The 14,957-nt window shown below is 46.2% G+C and overlaps 1 protein-coding gene across 6 annotated transcripts in view; it reads left to right on the top strand.

The window, feature by feature from the left end:
• The window catches only part of Ttc39b (tetratricopeptide repeat domain 39B), a 208,840-nt gene that overhangs the window by 146,214 nt on the left and 47,669 nt on the right, over positions 1–14,957 (top strand). For all 6 annotated transcript variants that reach the window (XM_026781906.1, XM_026781908.1, XM_026781907.1 and 3 more), the window contains 3 exons: positions 8,509–8,616; positions 11,903–12,034; positions 12,915–12,991. In XM_026781906.1, the coding sequence (XP_026637707.1) occupies positions 8,509–8,616; positions 11,903–12,034; positions 12,915–12,991 (317 nt within the window). The remainder of the gene's footprint in view (positions 1–8,508; positions 8,617–11,902; positions 12,035–12,914; positions 12,992–14,957) is intronic.

The raw sequence follows: 14,957 nt of genomic DNA, 5'->3' as shown, positions 1-14,957 counted from the left end.
CATAGCACATGTGTGTGTATGTACATGTGTGTTAGAGTGAGTACATAGCACATGCGTATAGCGTAGAGGACAATTTATAGGAGTTAGTTGTCACCTTTCTCTGTGTGGGTCGGGAAACTGAACTCAGCTCCTCAGGCGAGGTAGCAGGTAACTTTTATTGGCTTTTCTTTAAGTTTTAGAACAACTTGTTTTGTTTGCTGAAGTGTTTATCTAATTACTCTTTATCAATAAAAACTCGGGAGCCAGGTAGTGGGGTAAAAACCTCATTGATCAGAGAAGCAGTGAAGAAGGGACCAGTAACCTTCACGCTCCTTTCTCAATCCAAAAAGGCTGAGAATCTCAGCCCCACCCTACTACTTCCTGCGGCTCTCTGTATGTCCTTGGTCCTCCATAAACCCTATGGCTAATTTTGGTCATCTAGTAGCTCGCTCTGCCCTCTGATTCAGAGTAAACTTTATTGGCAGTCTCAGTAGTGTCAGAGGGTGATCAAAATATTAAGACGTACCCATTGTAGAAACTCTGGAGCCACAGAAAGCACAAAGAGAATGAAATGTAATACCAGAATTTGTAGTCTTTTTAGATTTATTAAATTGTTTAAAAGGGGATCATGTTACATTGTTCTATAGTCTGCTTTTTAAACTGGAGGCAGTCAACTTAGAAAGGCTTATTGTGTTGTACGAGCTCCAGGTCTGGCGTTTCCCCGCTGGCTGTGACTGCGACTCTGTGATGAGGCTGCAGTTCGTGGAGGGAGTGCATGGCAGCCAGTACCGCGGTCACACCATGGCCAGGGAAGGAGACAGGAGGAGAAAACCAGGGCACCACAGTCCGTCACCCAGCCATCTTCCACTTGGACCCTTCCTCTTAGAGACTTTACCATGACACCTTTGGACACCAACACATTAACACATGGGTCCTTTGGGACATTCCAGATGCAATCTAGCAGAGAAGCCATGGTTAGGACACAGAGCAAGCCCGAGGGGAGGTAGAAAAATGAGTGAGATTTGTGTATACGTCTGAGATGGGAAGAGAAAAGGTTAGAGATGAACGTCCAGGAGAAGTGGAGATCAATTGTGAGAAATGGTGTTAGGGTGTCGAGATGCTTTTATTATTCTTAACACTTGCAGGTTTTGTAGCCCTAGCAAAACGAAATGCCCCCACCCTTTTCATCAGAAGGTATTCTACTGTGGTCAGTGAGGCATCAGCCTTTCTGAAGTTTGTGGGTGTGGCTGGTATCAGGTGGCACAGGAAGTAACCAGTGTCACCTCCTCAAACTCCCCTCCCCACAAGCACCAGTCGGCTTCTCCAAACAGTACTATAAGGCAGGCAGGTCTAGAATTTGGGTCACCATTTAATAAACAGGAAGCACTGGGTGTCAGGTGAATTGATTGGGGTGCTGCAGCTAGGCGGTAGTTGGGAGGCAAACACGCTGACTCTGATGCTCTGCCCTCGTTTGTAAATAGGGTGCCTTTTGTGGTTCCACCTGCCCTGGTGATTGACCAGCGTGTGTGCTTAGTTTCAAATCAATGATTGTGCTGTTTCTTTTGTTCTTCATTCAGCCTAGGAATAGGAGAGAAATCTTCCCATCGAAGGTTCTTGATGCCTAGAGAAGTACATGGCCACCAGCTAAGATACTCTGCAGCTCTGAAATTCTTTGAGGTTGCATTTATTACCAGTAGTTTTAAAGGGCACCCGTGATGAAGTTATGGATGTTCTTGGTTTCGTGCTTTTCACCTCCAGTTTCTTAATAGACTAGTTGCTGAAGTCATTGTATTAAGCAGTTTGGAAAAATGAGGGAAGACACCTTGTTGGCCCAGACTTTTCCCATCACTTCATCCTCTTACCACATCCTGTAATTAGCGAGGAGACATGCTTGGGTCTTCACACAGGTGTCTTTCCATGAAGTGAACTGTTGGAAAGGTTGCTCATTTTCAGATCTCAAGGATAAAGTGTATCGTAGTTGTTTTGATATATTGTATTTGAGGAATTCACAAAAGCAGGAGTCAAGGGTCTCAGGCTAAAGGGATGGAGAGAAGCCTTTTATAGATCTTTCTACTCTTCACTTGCTAGCGTGGGTACCACTTCAGCCCCATGTTGGGTACAAAGCGGAGGTAGCACTCCAGAGGCTGTTCAGTAGGGTGAGGTTCCCAAATGGTCGAGTCATTAATCATGGCGAAACTGAGTAGAGGGCAGTGTGGGAGGAGGGGCCTTTGTTTGGATTGTTGGTAAAGAATTCGAGCTAGAGAGAGCCACTGCTGGTCACGGACACCATTTCAGTGTTGCAGGTGTAAACTTCTGGATAGCACAATGTGCGGATACACTGGCTATTGATGGACCAGACTCTTTAAGTGGTTGTGGATATTTTATTAAAGCTTTATGTTCTTATTATTATACTGTTATCTAAGAAAGAATGAAGGATAGATTGCCCAGACCATTGAATCTGACCCTTTCTCATTTTTAATTAATAGGTTCGTTAATCTGTTTACTTGCTGTGTTTGTGGCGGGAGGAGTTGCCCGTGCTGCGCTCACAGGATAGCCTTGGCTGTCTGTTCGTCCTCAGAGCCCTCTCCCTTTTGTTTGGGGAAGGATCTGTCACTGGGCTGGAGCTTCACCACCTAGGCCAGGCCGGTCGGTCTGTGAACTCTTTGAGTCTGCTTGTCTCCGCCTTCCATGTCGTCGTTGCTAGGACGTATAGGTGCGCCCACTACATCCTGCTCTGCACATGGTTTCTGGGGACCCAAACTCAGGTCCTCACTCATACAAGGCCTTGCTTTACTGACTGACCTACCTCTACAGCCTCCGTGTTGTTGATAAGTGGTCGCACATGTTGTCCAGTTCAGACTTGAATTCACTGTCTAGCTCAAGCTGGCCTTGAGCTCCCAGCAGTCCTCCTGTCTCAGCTTTCTGATTTCTTCTTCCTGACATAGTTGGCATTTGCCCAAGGCACTGACTTTACCTGCTTATCAGTGTCTAGCATTTTTAATAGTAGGCTACACCAGGGTAGTTTCCAATGTTTGCCAAGGAGCCATTTCAAAATAAGTTAATTTTATTAGAGACATATTAGGCATTGCAAAACTAGCACCACACTGGTGCTATATTAAAGAACAGCTCACTGTGCTTAGGTAAACCCGGATAGGAGAGATGGCTGTAACGCAGAACTAGCTTACAGGAGCCCAGCTGTCTCCTCTGCGAATGCACGTATCTCCTAAGACACACTTGACATGGAGCGCTGCAGCACCATGGAGGTGGCTCTGAGCCAGACCTCTGTTCTCCTGTGGGACTGAAGGATGAACACATTGTTCTTGTTCGTGTGACTAGACTAAGCGTTTTTCCTTTTCCTTTTTCTTTTTTTCCCCCCTTTTCTGTCCTGTCCTATCCTGTCCTTTCCTGTCCTGTCCTGTCCTTGACAGGGTCTTTCTATGTGGTTCCTGCTGTCCTAGAACTCACTCTGTAGACCAGGCTGGCCTGGAACTCACAGAGATCTGCCTGACTCTGCCTCCCAATAGCTAGGACTAAAGCCATGTACCACCACTCTTTTTAGTGTCTGAAAGATGACGACTTTTACCTCCTCTCTTTCTGTATTATTTAATCACACTTTTATCTTTCCTATATTCATATTTTTATCATTTCTGGTTCTGCAGCAGTGGTTGATACCTGTGCCACATTTCCTGAGTTCTCCATTAGCTTGTGTATGAGGGGCCGGCCCTGCAGATAGATTGAACTTGTTCTCTCCCTGCCCCAGCCTCCCGTGTGATAGCTTTTTGAGTGCCTGGCTGCATCCCTCTCGATGTGAACTTGTGGTCTCCCCTCTGCCTTGGCTAATTAAAGAGAAAAGAGACTCTGGTTATTTGCTGTGCATGTCTGAGCCTTTGGATCTGCATGCCTGAATCTTAGGCAAGAGGGTTGCTGGAATCTTTTTAGTACAGTTAGGGTCTTGGATTTGGAGAATTTTGCAAATTGCCACATTCTTTGGTAAAGATCTATGAAGAGTAAAGTCTTGTCTCTCCCTGATTTTGCGCATGACATTGGGAGTGTTAAGGCCTCCTGCGGAAGACCCGTTTCCTTAGCATTTTTGTGAGCGCAGTGGTTCTCAGCCTCTCTAAAGCTGTGACCCTTAAATACAGTTCCTCATGTTGTGGTGACCCCAACCATAACATTATTTTCATTGCTACTTCGTATCTATAATTTTGCTACTTTTATGAATCATAATATAAATATCTGTTTTCTGATAGTCAGTCTCAGGTGACCCCTGTGAGAGGGTCATGTGACTCCAAAGAGTCACAACCCACAGGTTGAGAGCTGCTGGTTTAGAGACACTTGGGATGTCAGTGAAGGATTCTGACCTGTGAAGATGGAACTCTAAGCTTTTTAAGTCACAAAGACTGCATGAGAGGACGTAGGCTTGTTATGTGGAGACATGCTTTGGGGATTTTGGTTGTTTTGTTATTACCTCATCCCTGTATGATCTTAGGCCCAAAGTTGTAGGCTTTGCTTTGTGGGTTGGGATGATAGAGCCTACTCTCCTTGGCTCATTGCATCCCAGAGCCAACAGGCGGTACCCCTTTCTTTCTTAAGAAAAGGCTGGAAGAGGGCTGGTGCTATAACTCAGTGCCAGAGTATTTGCTGATATTATGTAATCTTGGTTTGCAATCTTTAGTGCCCAAAATAGGAGGCAGGGAGGTGGCGGCAGAGGTGGCAGCAGCTGCAGCGGTTGGGTTACTCACACCCACTCACTTACTTCGCCTTTTCAAGTCACCACTCAGCTAGCCCACTGGATTTGAACTTGTGATCCTTCTGCTTCAGGGCCTTTATTCTGCACAGGGGAGGAATAAAGCAGAAAGGAAACCAACAAAGTCCCTCCCCAGGGAATCTAGCAGGAGGAAGCGTTCATCTCCTCCAGATGTTAATACAGGAGAAGAAAGAGTGCCCTGTCATCCATGGTTGGTTCATGGTTGGGAATCTAGAACAACAACAACAACAACAACAACCAGATAAACAAGAGAAAAGCATATGATGTGTCAAATGGCATGGAACCCCTAAATTCTTCTCAATCTATTATGGAAGAGCAAACCCCCCATTTGCTAGCAGGCCTAACCATGACTGCCCATTCTTCAATTCTCTTCTTGCCCAAAATAAGTCAGTCTAAATGACTCATCTGAAAGTAGAGACACATCCAGAGAAAATGGGGTTGTGCTGGGTGTTTGAGATCCTGTTGATTAGGGCCCCAGTTTGAATAGAGTTGGTGCGGTATGGGAAATCTTTGACTATAGTTCTCGATGCCAAGGAGACCTGGAGGAAACTGGGGAAAACAGACACTCTATCTGGCTCCACCCGGTGAGGACGCCAGCAACCCCACCTCCTCTCTGTTACCCTACACGTGCTCCTTCCCTCCCACGCACGCACACTTGCGTGTCTTCATGGGGACAAAGTCATGAGCCAGCTCTGCCCTAGGCACCGTCGTCCATAAGTTCCCAGTGTGAGTTTCTCCTTCTAGTCACGTGTGTGTCTGCAGAAGGTCTTCATAGGCGAACCCTTCCTATTATCTGAACTGCCTGTCATTCATCTCCTCTTCCATCTTTATGCTTGCCCCCTCTCTAGTCATTGAACGTTGTCTGGTATTATACAGTTGCGTGGATACCTGAACAAATGGCTCTGAATTACTGAAAGCAGTTAAGTTATTACCAAATAATGGTACTAATAGCTGGCGTTATCCAAGGACTTCTGCACTGATCTAAGCATAGCACATGTGATAATAGTGCAGCTTATAATGTGGGCACTTTTGCTAGACATATCTTACGAATTAGGAAACTGAGTACTAGGGAAGAAAACTGACTTGTAATGGTCATATGTAGGACTGGGTTGAGGTCAGGAACGGAGCCAACCCCGCAAGGCACGCAGCATTTGCAATCAAGTGTATTGTTAAAGGGAGAGATGGAGTTGGGATGTAAGGCCTCTATTAACATCATTCCAGATATTTGTTATAAGTTATTTTGTGTGGTTTTTAAAACTATAGGACTGAAATAATAATTCTGCCTTGTATTAGCATGTCTTGTAAATTAGAACTAGGAAGGAGTCTGTACTTCACCGAGGATGCGTGGCAGGAAGCCGGCAGGGCTCCGGCGGGTCCAGAATGTAAGTGTGTGGGCTGAGCCTCCATAGCGTTTGCAAGATTATACACAGCTGCTACACAGCTGCTGACTCACACGGAGCAGGAACACTCACAAAGCATGCCCATAGCAACCATTGTCACTGTGTCTTTCAAACAGGTTGTGGGTTGTGAAAGCACCTTGGTGTTTCAGAGATGGGCCGGGACCCAGGGGACTCTCCGGAGATGGAAACACCGACTTTTACTTCTGGTTCCGGATTCTTTTCGTTCTGTCATGCCAGGCTTGAGGGGCATCCCGTGTTGGTGAACCTTTGAGATGCCTGGTGGTTCTTAAAAATCTTTTGGTGGGCGTATGTTTCCTGGGCCTGTTGAACTTTATGTGGCAGCCCGTTTTTGGTTCTTAATCTGAGAAGACAGCGCCATGAATATCTGTTTTAGGAAGAGAAGTCTGACAGTGGCGTAGAGGGTGCATTAAAGCAAAACTGGGCTCATGCCAGGCCCCCTGAGTCGGAAACCTTTGAGTGTGGGGTCCAGCAGTCAGCATTGACAAGCTCACAAAGGTGTCTCTAATGCCTGCTTACGATTGAAATCATGACGTCAAAGCCTCTGTCATCAGGAAGGCATTCTTGAGGAGAGCTTTAGCGCTTAGGTCTGAAGGGATAACCATCTGCATTCGTGGGATGGCCTTGGGAGCAGAGAGGGGTGTGTGTCTCCAGGAGGAACCCCAGCCAAGATAGAAGCCAGAGCCTTTGGCAGGCAGTGCTGGAGTAGTGGGTTCAGTTCCAGGCAGACCTCATACAAGACAACTTTGAAGGGCTGTGGCTTCTTTGTTTACTCCAGGCTGGGACAGGTGCAGTGCATCCTCCAGATGGCAGCTGAGATGTGGAGGTAGCTGTTTGTTGACAGGAGAGCATTCTGGTCACAGCTCATTTCCTGACAGTGGAGGATGAGCCGCCACCTTAGAGAGTGGGAGGGGATGCGGAGCAGGTGAGAGAGAAAGCCGGAACACAGCGGCTGGGAAGGGAAAGCGGCCCTGGATGGTCAGGAACTGGACATGTAGATCAGGCTGGCTGCGGACTTCCAGAGGTCGGCCTGTCCCTGCCTTCTGAGTGCTGAGGCTAAAGCCGCACTCTGCCACACCCAGGGGACAGGATTTCTGAGACAATGTTCCTCCCTTTGTTCTTAGAATAGAACCCACCTCCTCTGACACTGTCGTTGCTGACTTTGGACTAGTTTCTGCTGTTTCTCTCATTTTCTGTCCTGCCTGCTGCATGTGCAGCCTAGAATTCCTTCCCCCTGAAAACAGATATTCCCATGAGTCACTCCTCTGTTTGGGAGCATCTTTCTACGGCAAGGCTCATCAGAACCAGGCCTCCATGTGTGTGACCCCTTCCCTCCACACCCTCATCGAATTGATACCTACCATGGGCAGTGTTTGTTGGCCGATCTCTTCTTCACAACAGCCCTGGAAATAAATTGCCGTGCTCCCATTTCACAGATAAGAAAGTTGAGGCCCGGGTATGTTATAGACAGGGTTGGCGCTGGGACTTAGAAAATGATGCCTCTTAGCACATGCCCATCCTAGTGCTTAGGAAGCCAAGGCAGATGGGTTACCATCAGGTCTAGGCTGAGCTTTGGGTCACAGCTACAGTTTAAAAAAAAGAACGAAAGGATGAAAGATAAAAGGAGGTGGGAGGTCAGAGAGACATGGGTTTTGACGCTCCTGCTTTGATAGCCAGCATGTCTAAGCACTGGACTTTGGGGGTGCCATTTTTTCTTTTTCTGTTTCCCTTTGGAAGAACAGGGAGGACTCTTCTTTGATAAGGGAAGTTGTTCTGGGGAGAAGGCAGTGCTGTACGCCTCCTCCTTCTATCCTGGCCGCCTAGGAAGATGAGCCAGAGGATAGAACACCAGCGTGGACAGGCTGCACAGTCAGAAGACTCTGCCTGGAAATGGGGTTCAGAGTTTCATGCGTGTGATTGTAGCACTTGGGGGGATAGGGCAGGGAATTGCTGTGAGTTCCAGGCCAGCATGGGCTCTACTGTCAGACTGTTTGAAAGAACAAACCGGAAACACATACAATCTTTTGTTGTCTCTATGTCTCCACTCCCCCTCCTCTGCAGAGGTTTATGTACTTTTAAATGTTAGTGTGGGTAATTGGGTACTCACTGTTGGCCCCTGTGTGCAGTGTGCATATGGCCCTGTGCTCACGGCCGCCTGGTTCTTAGAGATAGATGCAGAGCATTGGCCTTACAGAGGGCAGGGGAAGCTCCTGCCCAGCATTGGGAAGTGGCAAAGGGGGAATTTCAGCTGGTCACCGAGATCCCCTCCCCGACTCCTTGGGACAAGGTGCTAATAGTAAATACTACACAGATCCTTTATCTTTTTGTTTTTTTTTTCTTCAGTTCATCAACCAAGGTGGATCTCAAGAGTGGGCTGGAAGAGTGTGCAGAGGCATTGAACTTATTTCTAAGTAACAAGTTTAAAGATGCCTTGGAGCTGCTTCGTCCATGGTAATTAGCTGTTTCTCATTAGATATTTTTCATGTTTCTCTGATGTCATGCTTCTGTGTTAATGTATCTGCCCAGTGTTTGTAAGCTAGTTGGATTGAGACCCCTTCCCATCAACCAGCTTTAAAGAGATGCTGTTTCAAATTTAGTCGATAGGAATTTTGGATGCTTCTTCCCATGCTTGCTCAGATGTCGTCTCTGGTGTTCGAGGCCCACGTTTGTTCTCTGGAGCGAAGTCTTCACATGAGCACTCCTGTTATCAATTGTTGAACAACGTTTCCTCTGAAGCAAACAGGGGAGTGACTAGAGAAGCCTGATCTTGGTGCTAAAATCAAAGTTAAGATGTCAGGAATCCGATAGGGGCTCCCTGCTTCTGTCACTGAGTTTTGCAGACGTGGTAGTGCCCCAGCCCTACCTGCTTACTGGCCTCAGCTCTGCATTTGACGGACTTTGCAGAACTGATCTTGTCTCCAGACTCAGTTCTGGTGAAGCTGAGTTCTTTTGTAACTTGCTAGAGGAAGACTTGATGCTGAAGTTGGTGAGTCTGATCCCTCACATCAACTGGCCAGTGGTATCCCTCAGACTTCATCTGTCATCGTCTGGACCACTGCTTGTCGAAGATCATTGTTTATCATCATCATTTATGCCCGAGCAACGCTTAAGCGTTTATTGTGGTCCTCCAGTTCCTCTCCTGGGTAGTCCTAGCTGCTTGTGTTATTGTCATGCCCAAGGCTCCACAGTCTTCCTTTATGCTGTCTGTCCAGCATTCTTTGTGCCTTCCACTTCACCTGATCCTGTGCACTCCTCCAAGCAGTGTTGTCTTTGGCTATCTGCTGTCTTTTATTCTCATAACATGGCTGAAGTATCTCAAGTAGCCTGTTTCTTCGTGTGATGCCTAGAATCCTCCTGAGACACGCCATCTCAAACACATTTAGATGCTGTTCTGAGGAGTGTCTCACTGTCCAGGTTTCAGAGTTATAAAGGCGGCAGCTCAAGACAAGTGTCTCATATACCTGTCATTTTGTTGTTGTGTCTCTTGCTGACCAAACCTTTCCTAGTGCCCAGAATGCAGCCCTTGCTGTCCCTATTTGCCTCTTGACATCTGAAATAGTTCCCTCCTTTGAACTGAGGTCTCCTCCTGGATAGACAAAGTTGACAGTTTGCTTGAGGTGGAGAACTAAGTCATCAGTTTAAGACAATCGTGGGAGTGTGGCAGGTAGGGGTGCGTCCCCTCACCACTACTCTTTAATCCATCCCTGGAATTAATAATAGCAACAGCCCTGCAGGATGGGGAGATAGGCATGCAGATAGGCGGTGTGCAAATTAACAACTTACATTTCGCCAACGATACAGCACTACTTGCTGAGAGTCCAAACGAGCTGCAGGCCGTGGTAAATAGAGTGGTGGAGGTCAGTGAAAACCTTGGCGTGAGAGCAAACATCGAGAAGACTGAGATTCAACACATGGGAAGGGCGCACAAGGATTTTAATATTGTAATAAAGAATCAGAACAATCAGAACCCCAAGCAAACAGTCAACTTTGTCTATCTGGGAGGAAACCTCCGTTTAAGGGGGTGGGGTGGGGGTGGGATCCTTGTCAAAGTCTCAGTGAAATTTATACGTTTCAGGGTAGGTGCATGAGGATTAGAATTATTAAGCAAAAGGAACGGAGATCTGAGAGAAATAAGAGATGGAAACACAGAACAGCACCAGGAAGGACATTCAGTGAATCATGGATCCCTTATTTTCCACACTCTTCTGTACTTCATCCCAAAAGACTTCATTAACATGATATAAGGAATAGACTTGAATTCTCCCACCTTTGGATCGGGTGGGGCGGACCTACCTTTATACCCAAAACCCTAAACCACACCCTAGGTCAGGATCTCTAGCTGTAGCCACACCTGTTGTCGACAACTTTGAAAGAGCAAAAATCAGCTTAAACTCTCTGGCCTCCAGTCAAGGTGGCACAGGCTCACTCCTTGGGCCTCACAACTGCCTCCCTTCACCGACTGTCAGCTTGCCTTCTGACTCTGCGGTGTCTTTACCTGTCTCCTTTATTCATTTATTTTTGAAACAGGTCTCTTTTTCATCTCTACCATCTGCTTATAAAAAATAGGGATAAAAATAAATCACTAGTTATATAGTCTCTGATCTTTATGCGTAATTCACTGTTAAAATTCCCTTTTCACCCCACTTGAGTGTGAGATTTGAATGTCACGCTGTGTTCAGGCAGTGCCCTCATTGCCCTCATTCATATGGAGGGCTCTTTAGACCCTGTCCGAGGCAAAAGGATAATGTTGCATTAGCTTTATGTAGCCTAGGGGTGTTGAGCCATAGCACTTAAATTAAAAACAAAACCCCACCTTGATGTTTCCAACATAAATGATCAGCATAAGAGGCTTTGAGGAGAGCAAGCAGCCTCAGGCCATCATCCTGAACTTGATAACCTCAGCCCCCAGACTTTAATCCGGAGACCCAGGTAGTAGACCTGAGGTTTACTTTGGTTGTGATCTAATTGATTGCAAAGATCTTGCTTCCTCTTGGCTTTGACTAGAGAGGAGATAGCAGGGTTTTTTTTTTTTTAAAAAAAAAAACTTTCTTTATTCTTTGTCTTTCATGTCATGCATGTCATGCATCCCGATCCCACCCATCTCCCATCCCCTTGCATCTGCCCTGTGCCCTTGCAACCTCCACCGCGAAATAAAGCAAAATAAAATTTAAGATAAAAAAAGAAAAAAAAATGAAGGGAAAAATCTCATCATGGAAGCTTTAGCATGACATAGTGCGTCACGCAGTGAACCCCTTCATCCATCCACATATCTTTACATGTAGTTGTTCATCACAAAGAATCAGGCTGGCCTCAAACTCGGCGAAGATGACCTTGGATTCCTGAACTCCTGTCTCTATTTTTCAGACGCTAGAACTGAAGTTGTGGGCCACCAGGCCTCACTCATTTCAGAAATTAAGATGGTACACTTCCCGCTATTCAATTAGAAAAAAATAAAATAGGTTTGCTTTTAAGCTTTTTCTCGGAAATGAACCTCCAGGCTGCCCCCTTGTGCTGAATCAGGGAACGGCATGTTGTTGGCAGCTCTATTCTGCTGAGTTTAAATCAGGGCTTGAGTTTTTAAAGCAGGCCTTTCAGAGGGTGTATCATTTCAGGAACGTGGAGCAGACGTCAACATGCGTGGTGAGGATTTTGTGTTGCTGATGTCAGAAACACCGGGACTTCTGTTTCCTTTTCTTGCATTGTTTTGAAATGTGCTAACTGTCTGTGTTCTCTGCAGGGCCAAGGAGAGCATGTACCACGCCTTGGGATACAGCACCATTGTGGTCTTGCAGGCCATCATGACCTTTGAGCAGCAGGACATCCAGAACGGCATTTCCGCCATGAAGGACGCTTTGCAAACCTGCCAAAAGTATGACTGAGTAGTTAATATCTGATTTACGACCCCAGACTTTCTTATCTTAGTGCCAAGGGGATGCCGTTTGCTGAGCTAGGGTCTATGGGTTTGAGGCTGGCCAGAACTATGCCGCAGGTCTTCAGCCTCAATTCCATTGCGTAGAACTGAATTGGCCGAGAAACTTGGAGGCTTCATAGTATGGCTCCCATTTTAGCACCTGCGCCCCCTGCTGGAAACACGGGTCTGAACTATAGTGAGAGCCTGAGGAAGGCTTCAGAGGGTCAGACCTTTTGAGGTCTGCTGAGGTAGACAAGTTAAGAACCGAGTATCTTGTCAGGTCAAGCAGGGAGTGTGCTTCCTCTCTATGGGAGAAACTGCACAACCAGAAGGGAATTTCTATTTGCCTCAGGATGTGCTTAGACACTCTTGGTGGATCAGAGTGAGGCAGAGCATCAGTGTTAAGCTCCACTCTGCATGTAGCAGGCCTCAGTGAAAGCCATTATCTGTACTGGTGAATTTTAATGTGGGCAAGATGAATCTTCATGTAATTATGTTGGAAATCCTCAAATGAAGAGCGTTTTCCCAACAGTGCACTTTACGTCCATTTTTCTCCCGTGGAGATGCTCACCACAGAAATTAGGCTTTTATCCAGGAAGAGGAACGTAGGTTTATGCACGATTTGTGCCCAGGGTGGTGTGTGGGCTCCTCTGCACTAGGCGTGGTGGGTTGAATGCCCATTGTGGTTGGCAGTGCAGGCCTAGGCACTGTGCATGCAGCACGGGGAGAGGAGGGCTTTGAGTTGCAGCGTGATTCAGGTGGTTATCGGTGACGGTGAACTCGGTCTGATGCCCGTCTTCCCCTCTCTTCTCCTCCCACGTGTCGGTCTCCATCGCAGATACAGGAAGAAATGCACAGTTGTGGAGTCTTTCTCAAGTCTGCTTTCTCGTGGCTCGCTGGAGCAGCTGAGTGAAGGTGAGAGAGGCGGGATGTTGCTCTCCCTTCCCTTTAGAGGGAGGGACGCACCCTGTCCTACGTGTGGAAAATGAGGGGAATGAGGGGCGAGTCCTTTTCTCTTCCCCCATGGCGCTCATCCTCTGACTCACCTCAGCTCTGGACACATTTGGTACGATCACAGATGTGTATAAGGGACACATGGAGTTTTGTTTTTCAGTTGCCTTTTTTTGTAAGCCTTGAGCCACATACACGCACACACGCACACACACACTCCAGTGTCATCTGGACCCACATCAGTGTGTGCTAATGCACTTTATCTGTTCAGAGCTGTGCAGTCATGAGCAGTATGGTGCCCCAGTGCGTGGGATTTTTCACACTAAAGGACAGCTATATGGCTTTAGTTTTCTCATTGTTAGCAAATACTGCTGTGCTAAAAACATTTGTACATGTCTTTGTGTATTCTTTCAAGTATTTTATGAGTCAGTTTTCTAAAAGTAGAATTGCTGCAACTAAGGGCCTGAAATTTTACAATATTTGTAGATATTGGTATTTTTTTCTTCTGAAAACTTTATATTCAACCACTTTGGAGAGTTTCATTTTATACAGACTTTTAGTATTTTTCCAAGGTGAAAAAGTCCTTTTTTGTTTTTGAGACAGGCTCTTCCTATGTATTCCTCACTGGCCTGAACTTATTGTGTAGATCAGACTGGCCTTGAACTCACAGAGATCCGTCTACTCTGCTTCCCAAGTGCTGAGATTAAAGGCATGCACCACTCACTGTATCTGGGTAGTTTTTATATCTTTAAAAATGATAATGCTGTCTACAGAGATGATGAAGATGTTTGGCTTCTGGGCTTTAAGAATATTGATAGCACTCAATAGATATATGGAGGAAACTAGTTAGTTGTTAGCTGTTTTATTCCCAGTAAGACAAAGGCCGAAGTGCTCTACGTGACCCTGTAGAGATGGTGACCCACCATCAGGGAGCATCCGGGCAGTTCTGTAGAGGCAACGCTGTCTCTGGAGAATTCCTGTCCATATTGTCATTTTCAAACTTGTCCTGTGGAGGAGGTAGTTCGTACCAAACACTGGATAAAGTAGGGTGCAGCTCCGCGCTTGGCTGTCAGAGACAGTCAGAGTGGTCAAGTATAAGCCACAGACCTCGAGTGAGATTTATCACAGGGCTTTGCTCCGTAGGTGTGTCACCAGTTTGTTTGGGACATTGAATGACATGAGTTATGAATGTTGATTACAGTTGAGGATTGTGACACATCACGTCTTTAGGACTTGCTGAAAACGAGGATAGTGTGGACTCAGCCATGACAGAAGCAGATGGCATTTTGTCGGTTACCGCGGGCAGTTGAACCCCATCCTCTTTTTCATTAGAAACTGACCCCAAGCATCTAAAGGAGTACAGACTGATACTTGGAGGCCCAAAGTTTTCCAGAGATGACCCACGGGAGATGAAATTGGCCCTGGCATGACTCTGGGATCTGTATTCTCCCTCCTGGCACCCTCCAAGTGGCACTGGCTCCTGCTTGCCTTTTTGTGGTCCGAGATTGATATCGGAGAGTTTTAAATCTTAGTTTTGGGAGGAATGACATAGCATTATTGGTGTGAGTATAAATAATTTTAAAATACCACAATGCTCTGTTTTCTGAAGGTGTTCTTTGTGCACCAGATTCACTCTTGGTGCTTTCTTTAACATTAACTGTCCTAATATGTTTAACCGATGGTCACAGAGAGTAAGTAGCCAAGGTGGCCAACATCGAAGCAGCATTTAAAATAGTCTACTTTTCCTAAACCTCAGCTCTTCCCACTGGCCCCATGTTCTCCTGTAGGGGAGTAGAAAACATCCTTCATGGTTGATGGAAAAATATTGAATTATCACATCTGGAAAATCAATGACTGTGTTCTGACTTTTCCTTCTTGCCTCTAAACAGAGCATTTAAAAAAATCTGGACTTTGTACTAATTATTGAAAA

The sequence above is a fragment of the Microtus ochrogaster genome, chromosome 10 (genome assembly GCF_000317375.1).
Source record: "Microtus ochrogaster isolate Prairie Vole_2 chromosome 10, MicOch1.0, whole genome shotgun sequence".
NCBI lineage: Eukaryota > Metazoa > Chordata > Mammalia > Rodentia > Cricetidae > Microtus > Microtus ochrogaster.
This window is presented reverse-complemented; position numbering and strand designations above follow the sequence as displayed.